This window comes from Macaca fascicularis, chromosome 7 (assembly GCF_037993035.2).
Source record: "Macaca fascicularis isolate 582-1 chromosome 7, T2T-MFA8v1.1".
Taxonomy (NCBI): domain Eukaryota; kingdom Metazoa; phylum Chordata; class Mammalia; order Primates; family Cercopithecidae; genus Macaca; species Macaca fascicularis.
In genome coordinates, this window is record NC_088381.1 from 34,117,465 (window position 1) to 34,140,122 (window position 22,658).

Below are 22,658 nucleotides of genomic sequence, written 5' to 3' on the forward strand. Positions count from 1 at the left end.
TATATTGTAAAAGCTCCCGCCATGAGATTCCAGCATGTGACCATGGTTAAGGATGATTACTTAGCTCAAACTACCTATGCAGGTAACTCGATTGTAGCTAATGGGGCGGGGGAAAGCCATGATCTGTTTTAAGAAATTAAAAGAACTTTTGTTTCCCCTCCCTCCTTAAATATCAAACTGGCCTGTATTCTTAGAGACTAACATCCTGCATGATTGATCGGGCTGCAAGGCACATATTCACATATTCAGTCTGAGTTACAAAGAAACATACTCATCAAAACAAAAATTAGAAAAAATTATATTAATATCAGTTAAAAGGTCCCAGATTTTGTGAAAATGTGTTTTTCCCGTTGTTCTGTAAGGGGGCCTACTATTTCATGTTTAAATTTAGCTGTTGCAAGATTCTGTTCTTGCATAAATCAAATAGGTGAGGTCCAGAAAATCAGTGCTTCTAATGTCTCAGTTCTTAATGCCCTGATTGGAGCTTGGTGCGTTGCGTCATTTACCACCACCTGGTGACAGCTAGAACTAAATGCAGCTTTGTGAAGGGTAAATTGAAGGTCAAACTTAAACATGTAATACATCAAGAAGTGAGAGCAAAGGTGCCTAATGGATTTCTTGCATACCAGCTATATGGTACCCTGGATTTTGGAGTAACTCCTGATTTGGGGGTTGCTCTGGGGACATGTGTTTAGCAAGATCATCTTGGTCCAACTGGGACTCCACGTGTCTGTTCCAGACAGTTTTTGTCCTGAAGTCTATGGGATGGATTGTTTAGGAGTAGCTGGATGGATTCATTGATTCATTCATTTGTTATCTGAGAATATAAAGATGATCAAGGTCTTTACTCTTGGGAAGCTCACAGTCTAGGGAAGGAGAAACATCAGTAATCACATAATAGTAGCTACCTTTGAGTGTTTTTCATATGCTAGGTGCTACAAAAGACAATATTTCAAGGTTCTTTGAAGTTAGTAGTCAGAAATAATACCAGCCACACAAGTGTGTGACTTAAAGATTGTGAAAAAAACAACCAAAGGCTTGAGAGTCAGATGTTCCTAGGAGGCAATCAAACCCAGGAGCATGTGAGTCTACTTATTTTAGAAACTGAGTGCATCACTTGGGAAAGGCATGGGAGGTTCTTCAGGGCAGACCACTGGGGAGACTAAGTTAGGATTCAAGGTTGGCACCCCTTGGGGCCAGCAGTGCACTGACTCTGCCAGCCGTAGCATCCTTTATGCTCTTATCTGAACAAGTCAATTCAGATCACAGAATATACTAGAAAAGATGTTTCTGTAAGAAATGTTCCAGGATAAAAGCTAATCTGCACAGACAGCATTCGTTTAGCACAATAGCATAATTGCTTCTTGGAGCACCATTGCCGAAAACCATGAGCCTTGTTAGAAGCTACAGCACCCTCAAATCCTACTGCTGTCCGGCTCCTTCTCCCCAGAACCAGGTGTCTCTCCAGGCTAGCATCAGCCCTCTGCTCTCTCATGAGAATTCCAGAGACCTTCTCCCTACAGCATTCTCTCTAGGTGATGTATTTGCCATTGATTTATTTTTTAAACTACAATCTAGGGGACAGTGACCAGTAGAATCCTCTCAATATCTTCCTATGAGCTGCTCATTAAGATGTTTTAAAACCACCTTTCTTGCTTTCCTTGCCTCACAAGCCACTCTGATTTCTTCAGAGACAGTGAAATGAGTGTATTTAACATCACTTTTTACATCATTTGATTAAATATTACCCCTGACTTTCTTGGAACTTTTTAGTTCCTTTCATTTAAAGATTTTAAAAGTCAACATTAACAATCTTAATACTATAAAAAGGAAAGAAAAAGGCACACTATGAGAGTATTTTTTGGAAATTATTTCTACAAAAATGGAAGGAAGTTTACACAAAACAAACTTTAACCCAACCACAACCCCAGAAGTATTTCATTTATCCAACTTCTGTTCCAGCTTTTACTTTCATCATTGTAAACTTTTGCTTTTCTATCCCTTGAGGCTTTTTGTAAACTTTCCATTTTGCAGTGTATTTGTTTTTAGTGTTTGTGTAATATACTCCATCAAATTGATATTTTGTAATTTATTACCCATTCCTTTAGTGCTAGACATTAAGGTTATTTCCATTTTCTCTCTATTATAAATAATGGGAGCAAGAACATCTTTATATATAGAGCTTTTTCCTATGTTTGAATTATATCCTTAGGATAAATTCCCAGGAGTGGGATTAGTGGATCAAAGGGTATGAACAGCTTTATGGCTCTTAATATTTATTGCTAAATTGCCTGAAGGGTCATACTAATTCACAAAGCCACCTGCAACACAGGAGAGGAGCTGCCCCTCCCAGCCCTGCCAACACTCATTTCTTCAGTCAATAGTTTTGGGCAAATTTAATAGGTAGTCAAGGGTAACCCATTACTGTTTTTAATTGGTAATGTCTTTAATTATTATTAACATTGGACATTTTTTCTTATGAGTGTTTCTATTCTACTTTGTATGGTTTACTTTTCGTGTCAGAGGATTACATTTTTTTGACACCATGTGAAATTTAAAATATTTGATAATGAAAATGCCAAATGCACGCAGAACAGAGAGAATAATTGATGGAGCCCTCTACGTTACCCAGGTTCAGCAAATAGCAAGATTTGGCCATACTTGCTTTATCTACTCCTTCCTCTTTTTTCCCCTCTTGTGCAGTATTTTAAAGCAAATCCCAGACATTCTGCATATGTTTCCTATACACTTCACCATGCATCTCTGAACATATGGACTTTTTCTTACATAATTATAACACCATCATCACACCTAACGAAATTAATAATTCCTTGCTGTTATTTAATACCAACCTGCAATAACATTTTCCGAAGTGTCTTTTTTTCTGATGCTTTGTTCCAATCAGCATACATTGTGTTTATATTTAGTTATGTTTCTAAAGTCTCTTAAGCTAGAGCATTGCTGCCCCCATCTCTCCCAACTAGTTTTATTCCTACCCAAGGACTGAGTCAGTTGTCTTGTAAAAATGTTCACATTCTGGATACAACTTTTTGTGTTCTTATTAGCTCTAGAAGCTTGATTAGATCAAGTTTCAACTTTTCGGAAAGGCACGAACACTTCATGGGTGATGTGTGTGTTTCATCGTATATCACTTCTGGGGTGTAGAATGTCTGGTGGTTCCACCTCGGGTGATGCCAAGGCTGATAATGGAGCCAAGAGGTGACAACCCAAAACATGGTTGAATGTTTCTTCATCAGCTTTCACCATCACTGTTTAATCTACTGATGATGAATGCTTAAAGCCATTATTTCATAGAAATTGCAAAATTGTGATTTTCTAATTCTGTCGTTCCTTGGCCATTGATTAACTGGAATTATTCTGTCAAGTAAAACTTTTCCTCATAAACTAGGGCTTTTTAGAATCTCAAAATGCATTTTAAACAAAGAAGGCAAGATAGATGCTTTATTTTTTCCTCCAAACTGCTTTCCAAGTAAGGAGTTGATGCCTTTTTTACATCCATTGGAGTTCAGTGAGCTGTTACTGTTTTTTTTTTTAAAGAAATATAATACTTATGTTCTTTGATATCTGTATATTTCATGTGTTTTACTCAATTACACTCATTATTATTTTTGATGTTCAGAATGTTCCATCCTTGGCCCAACGGGAGACACCTCATGTCCTTGTTTTCAGGCGTAACAGGGTATCTCAGGTTCATCTAGTTTATTTTTTGTCCCCTGAAATGAGCCATTCCACCAAGATGTCCTGTGTTTTTTCAGTGGCGAATGCTATTTAGAGACCACAATCTGGACATGTTATGTTCTTATTGTTTCCAAATTTTCTCAGTAGATAGAGTAGGGATACGTATTTTACAAAAGAAAATAAAAAATGAATTTGTACTGATATTGTCATTTTAAGTTGAACAAAACTTTGTTTACTTCTTTGATTTCATACTTGTATTGCTTTCTCTTACAGTAAAAATCTTGGTTCCAAACATGATGATACTACAATATATATCAAATGGTTTCAAAATAACTTCAGTGTTACTACTAACAGTCTTCCAGTGAATGAGAGATTAATTTGCAGCTCTATTTATCTTTGATAATCCACTAAGAATATTGAGTCAAATTACTGTATTCTAACAACACTTGAATTAATACTTCTTACCAATTTGTGATACACATCGTTTCTTCAATTCAGTTTGTTCTCAGATTTTAGGGTTCACTTTTTTCTTTTTGGCTTCATTGTATTTTTTGAATCTATAAAATAATGCTTTCAAAGTTAAACCTATGTAACTAGGCTTATGTTTATTACATAAACCTATGTAATAACTTATTCTTTCTCCTTCACCTAAGTTCTTCCCTTTCCCTATTGGTCACTGTTTATTAATAATTAGGGTTTATTTTGTTTTTGCCGTGTTTCTTTTGCAAATAAATATGCATTCATGTGTCCCCGCCTGTTTTACATCAAAGCGAGTATACTGTCTACCTTGAAATACACTTCTTCAGTGTTTCCGAGATCTGCATTTTTTGGAAGGTTACATAGACCTCCATCATACCGTGGTTTATATAACCAGTCACTTATTGATGGAGTTCTGTTTTGTGTTTCCTAAAATAACAAAAATCCTTTGTTCATATCATTTCATATTTTGGCTGGTGTATCTTTGGGATCTATTCCTAAAAATGGAATTACTGAGTCAAAGGGTTAATGCATATGTACTTTTTCTAGATACTGCTAGATTCACTTCCATAGGAATGTTGTCATTTTGCACTGAGAAGGATTTTAAAATTTGTTTTGTTTTGATACAGGGTCTCACTTTGTCACCCAGGCTAGGGTACAGTGGCACCATCATAGCTGACTTCCACCTTGACCTCTTGGGCTCAAGCAATCCTCCCACCTCAGCCTCCCAAGCAGCTGGGACTACAGGGACACACCACCACACCCAGCTAATTTTTTGATATTTTGTAGAGACAGGGTCTTACTATGTTGCCCAGGCTGGTCTCAAATGCCTAGGCTCAATCAATCCTCCTCTCTTGGCCTCCCAAAGTGCTGGGATCATAGGAATGAACTACTATGCTTGGCCTGAGAGTGCTTTTTAAAAATTATTCTGTGAGCACAAAAATTTAATATACAAGAGTTTTGGAAAGTTAATGTGTTATTAATGACCCTACATACTGTTCCCATTATTATGCATAACATGGCCTGGTACAGAGTACTCTGGTTCCTGCCTTCAGGGAAGCTACGGTTTTTCTAGGGAGACATGATTGGAAAGCAAAGAGTGATCTAAGATACAATATATTATAAAAACAAAGATGGGTCTTCTTAGGAAGCCTTTCTTGCTTACTCCAGGCCACATGAGTCTTCGGTCCTCTGAATTTCAACACTTTTAATGAGACTTCTAATGATCCTTTTTTCAAACCAACTTTTGACACTTGGTTGAACAAATATGAATGTATTGAATAACAAAGCCAAATGTTTGAAATGCAGGCTGCCCTATAAATTCAAGCTGAATAATCATTTTTTGGAGAGTTGTGTCTATATTTCCCAAAGCATATTCTCTGGAAGATCGACTGGATGTTTTAAAGGGTTACACAGTAAAATCAGTGTGGAGATGTTGGATTAATCAAAGCTAATTAGCTGTGACTCCAGAATCATGTCTGCTGCCCCAACTTCGCCTGTTCACAAAATCCCCCTGTCATGGAACGTCTCGTGTTAATACTGTTCCGTGAAACACAGAGAATCAGCACGGAGGCTGTTTCAATGAAAACCATCCAGCCCCACTGGAAATGAGGAAAAATAGAAATAAAAATAAGAATAAATGAAAACTAAAGGCATCTATTCCAGTTGATAAACTTGTACCTGTACAATTATATATTTTTGGTTAACAATTTTCCATCCCTTTCTTTCTAGATTGAATCATTAAAGAAAAAGTTGCAACAGAAACAGCTCTTAATACTGCAGCTTTTAGAAAAGATATCTTTCTTAGAAGGAGAGGTAAGAATCTGTGTTTCTTGCAAGTTGATGTCTTCCCTACCATTAAATTTTATGTTGCTAAGCCTACCACCAACACTTAATTAAAAATATGGCTATTTCCCGGCCTTGTAAAATTGATTGAGGGTTAAGTGCCAGCCTCGAAAATGAGGTTCTGACAGCTGTTTTTCCTTTACCGTCAGACTCTCCTCATTCCAGTTGCTGCTCACTTCTGCTTTTTAGTTCTACTTTTTCTTATTAAAGAATCATCCTAGCGAGCCTGATAAGCTGTTGATTAGCACTGATAATTCCCTACATTTGTCCAGTGCTTTATAATTTGTGAGATATGTTCATGTACATTCCTCACATGATTCTCTCTGCAACTTTCAGAAAGGCAAGACTAAGATTATTATCTCTGTATTGATAAATGAGAAAACAGAGGTACAGAGATGACAGGTGGTTTTGCTGAAGGTTGCCCAGCTTAATAAATGTCAGAGCCAGGCTAAAAGACTCCTAAATGCAGTGCTCTCCTATCACATCGAGTGAAGATGTTTTAGAGGGGACTTAATTTTACCTGAAACTTTCAGATGCTTAGTATTCTTGACTTTCTGGCTTTTTGAAAGTCATTTGGGGATTTTGTAAAGGTTCCAGAGAAGAAAATTATGGGGTTGGAAGAACCTTACAAGGTTAGGTATTAATAGAAGGAGAAGTCAAAATCTATTTGCTCTAAAGGTTCTTTATTAAGAGCTTGGCATTGAGCCTTTGCCTTTTGAGACTTCGTGAAAAGCTGGTTTGCCAAGCACCTGTCCTTGTCTGTGTTCCTTGTTATAGTCCTTCCCCAGTGAGAGAGCCCGGCAGACAATGATGAAGTAAGAAAAAAGAGAAGAGAGAACTTCGATTAAGCCTGGGTGTGTGTTGGACACTGTTAGTTACTTTGGATATGTTCTGTATAACACAGAAGTTAAGAGTGGAATCCAGCTTACCCAAGTGTGAACCCTGGATCTGCTTCTTATCAGCTGGGTGATTTGGGGGAAGTTTCTTATCATTATAAAGGAGGGATCATAACTGTGCTACGTGTGGGTGACGGTGAAATGAGAATGTATAGAAGGTGCCTGGCATGTACTAAGCACTCAATAATTTTAAAAGCATTATTGTTGTTCTCTCTTTATTAAAAGGGATGCCCTCTGAGTTAGATGATATTTTCCCCCTTTTATAGATAGTGAAACTGAGGTTTGGGGACATTAGGAAGTCTGCCCAAAGTTACAATAGAGATGGGTAAGCCCGGATCCAGAGCCTGAGCTCTGAACCACCATGTTTGAGTGGGTAGTGAGCTGGGCCTTCATTTACTCTGTTTTTGAAGGGTTGCCTTACAGCAGTCATAACCAGAAGTCCCTCGTGGCCCACAGGGGCCTGGTACCAGATTCAAAGCCCAAGAATCTCTGTCTTTTGAAGCTGAGTAAATGGGTGTTTTCCCCATTTCCACTCCTGTCTTCCCCTCCACAGTCATTGGCTCAGCGCCAGCCTTGTGAATGAACATTTCTGTTTCTGAGATTCCTTCCTGAAATTGCAGCTCCCTGTGGGAGGAAGCACACCTTCCCCAGTAAGAGTCAGAAAATGAGTGCCCTAGTGGAAGCCCATGTAAGCCCATGTGTCCAAAGAGGGAGCAGTCACAGGAGAGAGGAAAGACGTAGTGACAGGAGAGGCAGAAGGTCCCCCAAGACTGTCCCCCACGCCCACCTCTGGCTGTGCTGCTAAAGCAAGCTCTCCTACTGGTAGATTCTTAAATATCCAAGGGAATATTGCACATGGGGAGTAGTCTTAGAAATCGCTATGTTTGTTCATGCTCAGTGTATTAAACTCATCTCTTACCTTAGTTTGGGTTGCTCCAGACCTTGAAATGTGGAGTCCAGATAGTTTATCTGGGAGGTGATCTCAGGAAGCCCCACTAGGGGAATGGGGAAATGAGACAGGGAAGGGAAGAGAGCCAATAGCGGTGCCATATTAAGGAGGTCTCCCTAGGGACAGCTGAGGCTCATTCCTGCTGGGGATCTCTGGGAGATGGTGTGGAAGTGACCCTGAGCTTTCCTTACTAGAAGACCAGAAAGCTGGGGCATTTATCCACTAACTCCCATCAGTCATTGGCTGAGGCCCACTCCAGAGGGTTGTGGCAGTTCCGGCCTGCCCTCGGCAGAGCCAGTTGGACTCTGGTGGTCAAAGGAAGCCCCCACATGAAGAATCACCAGTGGCCTGTTAGGAAACAGGAATGCCCAGAGGATGTTGGGGGGGGTGGGTGGCAGTGTCAGCTATGTCTATCTGATAAGCAAGACTTTGAAAACCAGTTTTTTTGAGCATATCAATAATGATTATCAATTTGATTGATTAAATTCCCTGAAACTATTTAAATTCTAATGCAAATTCAGTATGGCTAATTGCTTTTGGCCACTTCAGACATCCACCTTTACAGCAGACAATATATACAAAATACGTTACATAATGACAGGATTTAATAATACATTTAGACTTAAACCTATTCTAGAATACTAAATATCATGGGTTTTAATTTATTTTGTCATTGTTTCTGTTCTTGTTTTTTTTTTTTTTTAAAGTTTCCTGAGGCCATTGTTTTACTTCTTTCAATATTTTCTGAGGGTAACATCATTTTGACACCTTCCAGACAGGTGCCATCATCTTTGAGATCCAAAAGAGAAAGGATGCCTTCTCCAAATTGCTAAGATTAGAGGATGTGGGTTACATAGATTCTTGGTTGGGTCACAGGACTCTCAGTGGCTTCTTCCAACGTGACTCAAACTCAGGACTCCTTATCACTGTCTTTAGCACTATTAAAAATACATGTATTCTTTATCAATATTGCATCATACACAGCTGGGCCATGTAGAGATCTCCTCTCCTAGGAGATCAGAGGTGACATTCAAATACTTGATTTTCCTCTTTGACTCTCAGACTAGTTGATAATTTACACACACTCTGCTGACGCTGTTCCTTGCTAATTGTGAGTGATCGCTAATGCTGACACGTTGCTGCTCAACTCTCCACCTGATTGCTCTATGGTACGGATGCTGAGCAGTCCTTCTCCAGGCCCTGAAGTCCTGGGGTGACCTAACTTACATGTTCTTTTGTTATTCTTTCTAACATAACACAGAAAACTTTTAAATAGATATCTGATTAATACCTCCTAAAAGAAACCACAAAAGTTTTGGTAGATAAATCTGGTAACTCCCCTTCTTATTAATAAGTAGCTACGTTTGTTAAGGGCACAATTGCAGACTCCATACTCATACTACCTGAGTACGAATCTCAGCTCTGCCACTTAGTAGTGATGTGGTATTGAGCAAGTTAATTAACTGTCCTATGCCTCAGTTGGCTTATTGATAAATAGGAACTCTCTGTGAAATGGCTTCCTCTCCATAGAGTTGTTATGACGATTAAATGTGTTAATACTTAAGTGATTAGAAAAGTACCTGGCTCATGGCAAATGCTGTATGTGTTACTGTTTCTTTAATTGCCTGGGTCCCAGGGACTCTTTCATTATCATTGATAAATATTTTAGATTGATAGCTATGTCCCATAATGAATCACTCTTTCTCTTTTGCTCATCCTCAAAGTTGGAGACTGGCATCAAACTCAGCTGTGTGATAATTTAAAAAAGAGAATTTCACCTTTAGGTGAAGAAGAGCAGGGCTTGGACAGGCCAGGTCCTACTAGCAGGCCATAGGGCCCAGAAGTCCTTTGTCTGCAGCAACCTGAAAGGTGCATCCCGGGAAGGTGAGGCTGGACGTGAGTCTTATAGGCTGGCAATATTGCAGCTTCTTTTAGCAGTTGGCCCCAGTATTTGTTGAATTCATAGGTGTTTGGGATTCATATCAAGTCTTAGAGTTTGAGTGTCATAAGCTGATGGTCTTGTATGATGTCATTGCTCCTATTACTTGTTCTGGCTCCATGCCCCGGCAGTATTTGGGGATTTATTGATCATGCCTGTGCTTCTCTTAGCCACAATGCTGTTGGTTTTAAAGAAGCAACCCTTAGTTTCAGACTGAAGAGCCTTAGTTTTTACACATGTCCTCAGTCCAGTTCCTAGCTGTTCCCCAAGAATATTTTAGCTGTTCTCCTTCTTGAGCTATGGGTTCAGGACTGCACGGCATATCCAGCGCTGTGCTGGAGCTGCTTCATACCGGTTAATGAAAGTGGAAGGCATGCATCGCTTCTCAGGTCTCCATTCGGGGATGTCATGTTGGTCACTTGAAATTAGCTATGGAGGAGGTCTTTACATCACAGAAATTGACATATGTCACAATCAGAGCTTTTTAACCTAGGGATTTTATTTTCAAAAATTTACTAGTGCACCATTAGTATTACATAACTCTGCAGTTATATCTAAGGGCTTTGTGTTTTTACCCTGACACCTCTGCTTACAAGCAGAGTGACTCTGGGCGGGTAATTCTACCCCTCTGAGCATCAGTTTCAGCGTTTGTGAAATGGGGATAATCACTCCCACTTGAAAGAAATTTTTTATGATTAAATAATGTATACAAAACACTTAGAATTGTGCTTGGCACAGTACAAATGTTAATTCTTTCTTAATTACTCAGCCTTTTGGAGACTTTGGTTCTGACTCACATTCTGCCATTATCTGTGCATGACCTTGGGCAAATCATGCCACCAACAGTTTGGGCTCAGGTACTTCATCTTTAAAAAAGGGAAAAGGCTAAGATCAACTCTGAGATTATTACCATTTTTAGTGTTTGAAAACTTTGTTGAAATGTTGAAATCACATTAGGCTCTTGGACAAACAGTGAAGGGAGGACCCTCTACCTCATCTTGGTCTCAGAGAAAAGGACAGGCCCTTTCCTAGGTCACGGCTGACACTCTAGAACCTTTCTTCTTTTCTTTTAAAACAGAGAATATGGATCATTTTAGTCCCTGGATTCATCATTTGTGCTTACCTGTGTTTAAACTCATTAGATTTGGAACTCCCTCCTCCCTCTGCCCCAAACCCAAATGACACAGCAGGCTCCTAAAAGCTTGCTCTAGCCTGGCCCTGTCAGACTACATTTTCATCAACCAATTTAAAATCTTCTTGATCCCGCTGATAAGTGAGAACATGCGGTGTTTGGTAGACATAAACATGGGAACAATAAACACTGGGGATTACTAGAAGCGGGAGAGAGGGAGGGGGAAACGGTCTGAAAAACTACTTACCAGGTGCCATGCTTATTACCTGGGTGATGGGCTCGGTCATACCCCAAACCTCAGCATCCCGCAATATACCTTTGTCACCAACCTGCACATGCGCCCTCTGATTCTAAACTAAAGGTGAAAAAGAAAATCTTCCTGATAACAAAAATATGCCCATTCTTTTTTCTTTCTCTTTTTTTCCAAACAATTTTTTTATTAGCTCAACTTCTAGAGAAGAAGAAATATTCTCCATTTCCAATAGAGAAAATGTTCTTAAAATAACATTGCAAGCATTTATCTTCATAAGCTTTTTGAAACTCTGAACAGATTTCGTTACACTTTTCTCTGTTGGAAATCCTACACTTACAGCTCAATTCAAAAGTCAGAGGAAAGGAGTCAAATGTCTTGGTTTTGTCTATCCTGCATTTAATGTGTGCTGTGTAACACCTGAGCCTCTCAGTGTGTCTGTTGTGCATTCTTGGAACTATTATTAATTTTTGTGTGTAATGTTGGAGTGGCAGCACCAGGCACCGGGCTCCCCACATGCATCTTATGGAACACACATTCTGTGTATGTGCTACAGCCCCCCAGCTGCCCACACCCCTGGGCCTGAGGGAAATGGTGGGGGAGGTGACTGCCAAACATTCGTAACATAATTTCCAAAAAATGTTCAGAAGTGCTACACATTTTCTCCCTTCGCGGAGGGCACATGCGCCTCCCAAGCCATCGGGCTGGTATTCGTTACACATACAAACACAAGGGGGTAGTGTTTGAAAGCAGGAAAACCATGCAATTTGCTTCTCAGTCCCAGAAGCAATCTTTTCTGTAGCACAGTCCAGGCAACAGTCTGAGGCTATTCTTTGTCGTTCCACTGTAGTCATATTCTGCAAGACTAAGAAGCAGATAGTCTTGTTTTATTGTATCAAGTCCGTTAATTTAATTTTTAAAAGTATTTCTTAAATCTGCCCCACACTCTCTAACTCTCCTCTTATTGCCCATGTTCAGGCTTTCATCATCTTTTATTTTTACCTTGTCAACTTAGTTATTTATTAACTTACATAAATAAGTTTCCGTTATTTATTAACTTACATAAATAATTGTTTCTGTTTAAGCGTATAATTCACTGAGTTTTGACAGTGTGTATACCCGTGAAATAACCACTGCCATCAAGATATAGAGCATTTCTATCACCCCACCAAAGATTCTCTCTTTCACTTTGCAACCCAGCTTTCCATTCATCCCTAGGCAATTCCTGATCTTTTTTTGTTTGTTTGTTTTTTTGGAGGTGGCGAGTCACTTTTTATTACTTTTGGTCACTATAGATTCCCACTTAGTGGGAATCCACTGTATGATTTCCATTTCTAGAAATGGAATCCTATAGCATGCACTCTTCAGTGTCGAGCTTCTTTCACTCAGCATAATGATTTGAGACGCATCTAAGTTGTATGCATTCCCTTTTGTTGCAGAGTGGTATTCCGTTGTATGAATATATCACAGTTTATTCATTCACCTGACAAAATACTTTTGAGTTGTTTCTAGCTCAGGGCTATTGTGACTAAAGCAGAAGTGAGCATTACAGTACAACTCATTATGTGAACATAGTTTCAATTCCTCTTGGGTAAATTCCTGGTAGTGGAATAGCTGGGTTGTAAGAGGAGGCATAAGTTTAACTTTCTGAGAGACCGTCAGTTTTTCAAACGGGTTGTAGTAGTTTAATTTCCTACAGTTTGAGTGTACCAGTGTCTCCATATCCTAACCCAGACCTAGTATTGCCAACCTTTTAAATGTAGCCATTCAGTTTTGTAGCTTTTTTAGAATTTGTCTAGCAGGTTTTCTGGCTTTGAAAGCCCCCAAAACAAAAATAAAAACAAAAGAAAATAAACTGAGCCGTGCTAGGGGATATAGAGTGCTGTCTCATTGTGGTTTTAATGTGCAGTTCCTTGTCAACTGGTGATGCTGAGCCTCTTTTCTTCTTTTTGAGAATCTTTTCGTATGCTTTTTGCCATTTGTAAGTTTCATCTTTCGAAGTGTTTGTTCCAATCTTTAGTTCATTATTTTATTGAGCTTTTAGTTTTTTTACTATTGAGTTGGAAGAGTTCTTTATATATTCTGGATTCGAGTCCTTTGTCAGATATATGTACTATGAACATTTTTTCCCATCCCGTGACTTGCTTTTTTGTTTTCTTAATGATAGCTGAAGATACATATATACATATTTTTTGCAATGGGGTCTTGTGCAGTCACCCAAGCTGGAGTACAGTGGTGCAGTCTTGGCTCAATGCAGCCTCGACCTCCTGGGCTTAAGCTATCCTCCTACCTCTCAGCTTCCTGAGTAGCTGAGACTACAAGTGCATGCCACCACGATGCTTGGCTAATTTTTGTACTTATAATAGAGATGGGTTTCACCACGTTGCCTGGGCTGGTCTCAAATTCCTGAGCTCAAGTGATCTGCCCACCTCGGGCTCCCAAAGTGCTGGGATTATAGGCATGAGGCACCATGCCAAGCCCTGTTGAAGAGATTTTTTATTTTTGGTTTTAAATTAACCATTTATTTCTGTTATGATTTGTGTGTTTTCTGTCCTAAGAAATATTCTCCTACTACAAGGTCACAAATATTTTCTCCTGTGGTTCCCCCTAAGAATTTTATAGTTTTTACTTTTTTATTTAGATGATCCATTTTAAGTTGATCTTTGGGTTTTGTGTGAAGTAAAGGTATTAATACTCCTTTTTTTTTTTTCTACACAGATGCCCAGTTCTTTACTTTTAATGTCTCTTTAATTTCTGATATTGATTATTTGTACCCTCTTGATCTCCCTATCTTACGCACTCTATGTCTCTGTCTCTCTTTCTCCTTCTCTTCTTTGACCAAATAGTGGGTTATCAATTTTTGTTGATTTTTAAAAATAATTAAAATAGCTTTTGGCTTTGGTGATTTTCTCCATTGCGTGTCTGCTTTCTATTTTATTGACTTTTGCCCTGATGTTCATTACTTACTTCCTTCTAATTATTTTGGGATTACTTTGCTTTTCTTTTTCTAGCTTCTTGAGGTAGAACTTAGGTCATTGATTTTAGACCTTTTTTCTTTTTTAATATAAACCTTTAAAGCTATAAATGTTCTTCTAATCTCTGCTTCACCTGCATCCCATGAGCTTTGATATACTGTAATTTTATTATCATTCAGTTCGAAGTATTTCCTAATTTCCCTTGAGATTTTTCTTTGATTTATGGATTATTTAGAAGCAGGTTATTTGATTTCCAAATAGTTGAAATTTTTGTTGATATCTTATTTTTATTTCTAATTGAATACTGTTATAGTCAGAGAACACAGCTTGTATGGTTTTAACTTTTAATTTATTGGGACTTATTTTATGTCCCAGCATATATTTTCAATTAAATTTTTGTGAAAAAATATATATTTTGCTGTTGTGTATGTTCTACAAATATCAACCGGGTTTAGGTGGTTGATAATATTGTTTAGATAACTGACATTTTTCTTGGATTTTGGATAATTGCCGAGAGAAAGGTGTTATAATCCCTTACCATGGTTTTTTACACTCTCTTTCTTTCTTTGTTAGTTTTTACTTTATGTATTTTGAAACTCTGTTACTAGGTAGATATACATTTTTGTTATGTCTTGATGATGAATTGATCTTTACAATATGAAATGTTGGTCCCTACCTTTGTTAATACTCTTTGTCTTGATATCTATTTTAACTGATATCAAGTTTTTACCCTGTTATATTTACTGTTTACATGATATATATTATTCCAGTCATTTATTTTCAACTGATTTGTATCTCTGTATTTAAAGTACATCTCTTATACACAATAGTTGGGACTTGCTTTTTAATACATTTTATAGTCTTTGCCGTTTAATTGGAGTATGTAGTTTACTAATATTTAATTATATTGATATGATTGGATTTAGATCTACATTTCATTATTTGTTTTCTGTTTGTTGCTTCTGGTTTGTTTTGCTTATTTTGCTTGCTTGTTTGTTTTGTTCTTCCTTTTTGCCTTTTGGATTATTTCAGTTTTTTAAAAATAACATTTTAATTTATCCATTGGCATTTTTGCTATATCTCTTTTCTCTAATATGTTGGTGGTTACTCTGGGTATTGCAGTATACATCATTAGCTGTTCACTGTCCACCTAGAGATAATATTGTACCATTTCTTGTAAAATGTAGAAATCTTGCAATGATATAGGTTCATTTACTGCTGTGCCTGTGGCTATAATTTTTATATGTATTGTATCTACATACATTATAAAACCATGATACATTATTATTTTTGCTTTAACGATCATATGCACTTTAAAGAAATTAAGAGAAACTAGATTCTTTCATATATACTCTATTTCTGAAGGTCTGATTTTTCTCTCTGACGTCATCTCTCTTCAGCCTGAAGACCTTTTATTTAGAATTTTGTGTAGTGCAGGCCAGGTGGTAAAACATTCTCTGAGTTTTTCTTCTCTGAAAGGCAGGTCTTTATTTTGCCTTCATTATTGAGAGATATAGAGCTCTAAGTTGCCAGTTTATTTCTCTTGGTACTCATTGTTTCTGGTTTCCATGGTTTTTAATGAGATATCTGTAGTAATTCAAATGATGATGCCCCTGTATGTAACAGGTTGCTTTCAAGATTTTTCTTCATTTGTGGTTTTCAGAAGTTTGACTGTGATGTGTTTCTCTTTGAATTTATCCTGTTTGGGGGTTTACTGAGCTTCTTGAATTTGTAAATTTCTGTCTTTCACTGAATGTGGGGAGTTTTCAGCTATTATGTTGTACAGTGATTTTTCTGCTTTAATTTTCCTCTCTTTTTCTTTGATTAAAAAATCCATACGTTAGGCTTTTCAAATTGCTTCACAGTTCCACAGTGCTCCATTTATTGTTTTCAGTCTTTTATTTATCTACTTTCCATTGGGTAATTTCTATTAATGTATCTTGAAGTTTACTGACTTTTTCCTTTATCATCTTCAGTCTTAAGTCAATCTGGTGACTTAAAAAAAAAATTCAGGTATTATACTTTCCTGTTCTAAAATTTTCATTTAGTTCTTTTTTTTATATTTTCTATTGATTTTTTTTACTACTTCATTAATCGTTAGCATATTTTTCTTTGTCTCGCTGATCATTGTTATGATGGCTGCATTAAAGTCTTTGTCTGAAAATTCCAACATCAGAGTTATATCAGGATTGGTGTCTGTTGATTCTCTTTTCCCTTAGGAATGGGTAATATTTTCCTGACTCTTTATATGTCACATAATTTTGGATCATAAGCTGGACATTGTGAGTGCTTTGTTGGGTTTTTGTTGTAAAAGGCAATGAATTTAGCCAGACCCAACTACATCCTGCTTGTCTGTGATGGTGATGGCAGATCTCAGTTCAGTTCTTTAAACATTAGCTGCAGACTTCTTTCAGTTTTCTCCAGACATGCATGGTTCAGTCGTCTACCAGTGACTTGAGCTGAGTCTATATACAAGAGTTTAGTGTTTTCCCCCTACTCTGACTCTTCTCTTTTGCCTTCTCCCCTACTGTTAGTAGCCCTGGCATCCTTCTCCTGGTTTCTTCCACCAGAAAGATGATCTTTCTGTTAATATTTTACTATATCTGTACTGCCACCACCATGACTATGCTGCTCTCAGGGCAAAGCTGCCAGCAAAAAGAAAAATAATAAAACACAGAGAATACGGAGGACTACTTGCCACGTGCTTCAAGTTTCACCTCATCTCCAAAACTTGCCGGTCTTTGTTGACTTCTCTAGAGACCTCATTAGTTGTTTTTAATCTGTTATTCAGAATGTATAGCTGTGACTTGCAGCAGGATCAGTTTGTTGAGTGCATACTCCTTTCTACTGCAAATGCAACCCCCACTCTTTAGCTGAATAGTTGCAGTGGCCTTTCTGCTGCCTTTAGTCTTATTTTCCTCCAATCCAACTTTCGCTTGGGAGCCAGGTGATTAAAAGAAATTCTGGTGCTGACTTTGCGATTGTAAGATTGGTTTCTAACTTCTTGTAATGGCATACGTAGCCTTTCGTAACTAACTTCTGCACACCTGTGTAATGCAATAAGGTGTCTTTTGTCAACCCTGTGTGTTTCCACAGTTCTGGAATACTCATCTCCTTTGCTTTTTCTTACTCTCTTTCTCTTGCCTAACTCCAGAAACTCCACCCTTGTCCCCATTTTGAGTCAGATGTCCCCTCTGAGTTCCCTCTTAATATTCTTTGGGTCCCCCTATAATGTTACTTAGCACATTGTTCTCTTATTTGCTGCTGAGTTATCTGTATCCCCGCAAGACCAAGCTCCTCAAGGGTTGCAAATCATGCCATATTTCTTTAACTTCTAACTCTTCCCTCAGCTAATTTCACTGCCTGATATATAGTAGATATACAATAATTTTTCTACTGATTGCATTATATACTCATGGGTATACATTTTTTATTTCGATTTCTGTGGGTATCTGTCATGCACACACAGAGTTCCCATGAAATAGAACAAAGGATTTGGGGTCACTTGTCCACTATTCACTGTGTATCAGTTGCGGCATATTTGCTAACCTTGTCTTTTAGGCCCCCTACCTATAGGTATTAGACCCAGCATGCTGTGAAATCCTCACGATTAAAGTCTTTACACTAAGAAGGGATAAGGCTATGGGGTTACTGGAGCATCCAGCAAAGGCAGGTCTCTTCTGCCTTTCTCTTTCCTTATAAATTAGAGAGTTTAGACATTGTTGGGGAAGCGCTCTCTCTCTCGCTCTCTCTCTGCGTGGGCGTGTGTGTGTGTGTGTGTGTGTGTGTGTGTGTGTGTGTGTGTGTGTGTATGAATGCCGATGACTCTCTGGGAATAAGCCAGCACCATTCTTCCATACTGGGGATGAGGTGATAGATTCAGAGCCTATTGATCTGTCATAGCATGTCATCTGCTAAGGAATCTGGAGAGCATTCTCTTCCTTTCCACCATTTCTTATTTATCAGAAGGGATTCATTGACCTTTACACTGTACAGAACATGGATTTTCACAAGAACTGATACTTTGCTCCTTGGTATCGACCTTTCAGAGCAGGAGCTACTGAATAACCCACATTCTTTCTTTCAAAACAAATGAGCTTCTGTCTCCATAGAACTTTTAAACTTCGTTGTGTTATCTAATGTCTTAGTATAGTGCCTCAGCTTCAGCTCCAACTTAAGAAAAGAGCAAACGATTTCATTTCTAGTTATGCAAATAAAATGTTCATTGTAAAATCAATTATAAATTTATTTATTCAGCAAATATTTATCTTGCATCTGCTGCATGCCATGCTTTGAGAATACAACCAGGAAGATAGATATGATCACTGCTTCCTGAACATTTAGTCTAGCGTTAATGAAAAATATATAGAAGGACTTTTTAAAAAGCATCCCCAAATCTCATACGCAGAGATAACCACTGTTCACTTCTTTCTGAACTTTTTTTTTTCTTTTGGTGTTTTTGCCCTTTAGATTTCAGGCACCAGCACTTCATCTATTTTCATTTCAGTATCTTCAACTTCTTTGTCTATTTTCATTTCTGTATCTCTTGCTTCTTTGTCCTTCATTTCCCCCATGAGGCAAATTTCCAATTGCTGAGCATCTAATCTTTAACTTATGTAATGTTTGGCTCTGGCCTGAAAGAAAAAAAGTTTTCAGAATGTGCATTTTAATCCCAAGGAGCTTGTTCTACTTTATATGTGTGAGATTCTGAATTTTCCACACCTATGAAATACTAATTAAGTCATAGAGGTATTTCCTACTGTTAAATTAACAGACTTGCTCATTTTATAGTTTAATGAGGAGGTGTTAAAAGTTGGGCTGCACCTTATTTATAATGGCAAAAACGTGATAAATATCTAAATGCCCATCAATAAGGGACTAGTTAAATAAATAATGTATCCATACAATGGAATACTATTAATGAATTAAAATAGTTTGTTGACACAAAAAGAAAACTAATAAAGATAGAAAGATAGCTGCAACAAATTGGTGGCTGAAAAAGCAGATTATAACATAGATTACAATATTTTGTTTTCATTTGTGTAAAATTGGATGCAGATGTCTGTACATGCATAGAAAGACATTTGTATGGATTCAATCAATCAATTTCTTCAACACCTATTGTGTAAGTGATGCTCTGTAAATACATTGTGATAGTTGCCCATGTTATGGGGCAAAGTCAGATAATACATATAAATTGTATTATACATATTTGGGGGGGAACATATTTGACTTACTGAAAATATCTTTTTTCTCGTCTCCAGAATAACGAACTACAAAGCAGGTTGGACTATTTACTAGAAACCCAGGCCAAGACCGAAGTGGAAACCAGAGAGATTGGAGTGGGCTGTGATCTTCTACCCAGGTATTTAGGAATTTCCTGATTTTTTTTTTTTAAATTCAGATTCCTCTTTGGCTGAAGAAAATACTTTACTGGGCCGTTCTTAGCAGAATTGCATTCTTCCTATCAAAAATATTTCTGCAAAGCCAAGTGGTGGCTGCTGAGGGGCTTGACTGGTTTCTGTAGGAACAGGGGCATTGTGCAGGGTGGAGGGGAAGGCAAAGGAGAGACCTGGGGAAGCCATTTAGAGAGACATGGGCCCTGTCAGTGAATGCATGCATTTCTTCCTTCCTTCATTCATTCAGCTAATGCTGTTAGTATCTTCCCTATGTCAGACAGTTTGACACAGAGAGGAACGAGATTTGGTTCCTGCCTCAGAGTACAGTCTGGAGGGAGAGACAGGTATGTAGGTAGACATATATAACAGTGTGAGAGGGGCATCGAAGGTGCTTTAGTGATATACAAGAGGGAGGATCTAAACCTTGAACAAAATTCATCTATTCCTCAGTACTGTAACAGGGTATTGTCAAGCACTGGATCCAGTTCATAAATACCTGCTCTGGTTGAGTCATCAGCAGATACGTGATAACTATAACCTGGTTTGTTCAGTTACATTCCTGAGCTAGAAGACTGACCTGTTCATTGTTAAGCTGCTTCCACGCTTGTGTCTCTTCCTGGTGACATTAGAGCCTGTAACACAGTAACCTGCCTCTGATAACTAACTCGCCATTTCTAGGTGCTCACAACTGTGCCCGGCCTAAAAAGGACATAAAACAAGTTTACAGCAAAGATGCTAATGACATGTGACTTGTGATTTAGGTAATCAAGGTCACAAAATGCCTGGTATCTTGTGTGCAGGAGGGTGGATTCTTGTGTGGACTGGGACACTTGTGTGTGCTTTACTGAACATAATAGTCTAGAAAAATGTCGAATCCTGGAATCTTGAGTGGTTATAGCTGGTGGAAAATAGTGACAAGCCGATCACCAAGCTGGGGTGTGGAATACCTGGTTCTTGTCCTAGCAGCCAGCAGCAGGATGCCTTCACACAGGTTCTTCCCTGGGGCCTCAGTTTCTCGACTTGTAAAGTCAGTGATTTGACTAGGTAATTTCTCAGATCTCCAGAAGCTCTAACATTGCATAATAAGGCCTCCTTTCCTTACTTTATTAATTTGTATTTATTACTGGTATTATCATTTTTGTTAATTAAAATGAATCACTTGCCATTCTAAAAGAATTTACCAAAAGCAGAATTAGGTTCTTTCTTTGACAATGTCCTCAATTACATTGCTTGCCTTCTAGTAAAAAGGCATTTTTTATCATTCTGATATAATTAACAGAAAATGTTGAATATCTATATCTATATCTATAAACATCTATCTATCTATCTATCTATCTATCTATCTATCTATCTATCTATCTATATTAGACTCTCGATCTCATCATCGTGTGGTACAAAGTACATGGTGAAAATATAACCAAAAAGAATGATCAATTGTGTTCAGAGACCTTTTTGAAATATAAATAATTTGGCCATTTCCCCACTTTTTGTATTTTTCAAAAGCCAAGTGGCCTAGTCCACTCTAATTGCCCACATAATAAATCTTGTTTGGCTAAGACGGGTACAAAACTATGTCTGAAACCAATAAATTGTTTGTTTTCTAATTCCCACATTTTGGCTTAAAACAAGCTTTTCAATTTGTACGCCCAAGTATAGCCTGAAGCAAACTTTTATGGCTAAGTTATGAAACCACAAAGCGGTTTTCATAATGGAAGTGCTGACAGACCCTTAACTTATGGCCATGGTGAACTTGGAAGCCACTTCAGTATCTAAAAGCAGCTTTTCCATAAATGTAACATTTGGTTTCCCCCAGGATCCATCTTAGCAGTTTAACTACCTAGGTCAATCAGCAGAGGAAATGAAAACTACATATCCGTGTTTCCGAAAAGGCAGAATAATATTTCATTCGTTTCCTCGCAAATATTTATTAAGTGCCTACTATGTGAAAGGCGCCAGGCAAGTCTGGGTGGGGAGGAGCCTGGGATCTTTAGGTAACTCAGGGCAGGGCAGCGGCCTTCCACCTGTACTTCTTGGAACTGCCTTACTCTGAGCTGGGGCTCCTGGAGAGGCCTCAGGATGCCTGGGGGGATGAGGAGGGTTAGTGAGGGGCTGGCCCGTGGGACCCTCCTTCCTCTCCAAAACAACCTGAGAAAGTCAGCTTTTAGTCTGTTTTGTCTGTTGGATTCCAAGTAAGATTCTGTTTGAATAAATAGCTCTATGGGCAGAAACAAATTGGAACTCCCGGTCTAGTTAATCCCCGTGTTTTATGGATACCAGAATCGAGGCTCAGAGAGATCAAGTGATTCACTGGAAGCCACATAGCCGGAATTAGAACCAGGCCTTCTTGAGTCTTGGTGCAGTACATGAGTAGTTTGAAAATATGTAATAAACAGAGAGCTACTAAATGGTGGTGTGTATGTTCTAAGAAAATTCCTGGCTCATACTTGGACTTCAGATTTGCATCTAACTAATAAAATACTCCATGGTATTGTCCAGAATATTTTTTAGGTTTTTTTCTCTAGAATATTTTAGACCAGTACAAGCATTGAATTAAGCCTGAGTTATGCAGAAGTGTTTTGTTCTTACTCCCTGTTCTTCTCCTACAAGGAATTCATCAGTGTGGGACAGTCAGGGAGGCTCAGGCTGTCCAGTTCCCTGCCCAGCCAGCTGCTAGCTGAGCTCAGCCTTGGGCAAGTTACTTTAGCTCTCTAAAGCCTCAACTCTTTCATCTTTAAAATAAGAATGAAGAGGATAATATCAAACCTCATTGGGTTGCTTTGAAGATTAAATAAAAACGTGTACATAAAGCATTTAGAGACGGGGCATGGTGGGTCACACCTGTGTTCCCAGCACTTGGGGAGGCCAAGGCGGGAGGATCCCTTGAAGCTAGGAGTTCAAGACCAGCCTAAGCCACATAGCAAGACCTTATCTCTACAAATAAATAAATAAATAAATAAATAAATAAATAAATAAATAGGCCGGGCATGGTGGCTCACACCTGTAATCCTAGCACTTTGGGAGGCCGAGGCAGTGGCTTGCCTGATCTCTGGAGTTCAAGATCAGCCTGGGCAACTCGGTGAAACCCTGTCTCTACTAC

The 22,658-nt window shown here is 38.3% G+C and overlaps 1 protein-coding gene and 1 pseudogene across 1 annotated transcript in view; both read left to right on the forward strand.

The window, feature by feature from the left end:
- MYZAP (myocardial zonula adherens protein) overlaps window positions 1-22,658 on the forward strand; it is a 94,059-nt gene that overhangs the window by 64,288 nt on the left and 7,113 nt on the right. The window contains exons 11-12 of the mRNA XM_005559641.4: window positions 5,908-5,991; window positions 19,427-19,527. Coding sequence (XP_005559698.2) covers window positions 5,908-5,991; window positions 19,427-19,527 — 185 coding nt within the window. The remainder of the gene's footprint in view (window positions 1-5,907; window positions 5,992-19,426; window positions 19,528-22,658) is intronic.
- On the forward strand, window positions 12,956-13,012 carry LOC123574811 (U7 small nuclear RNA; annotated as a pseudogene).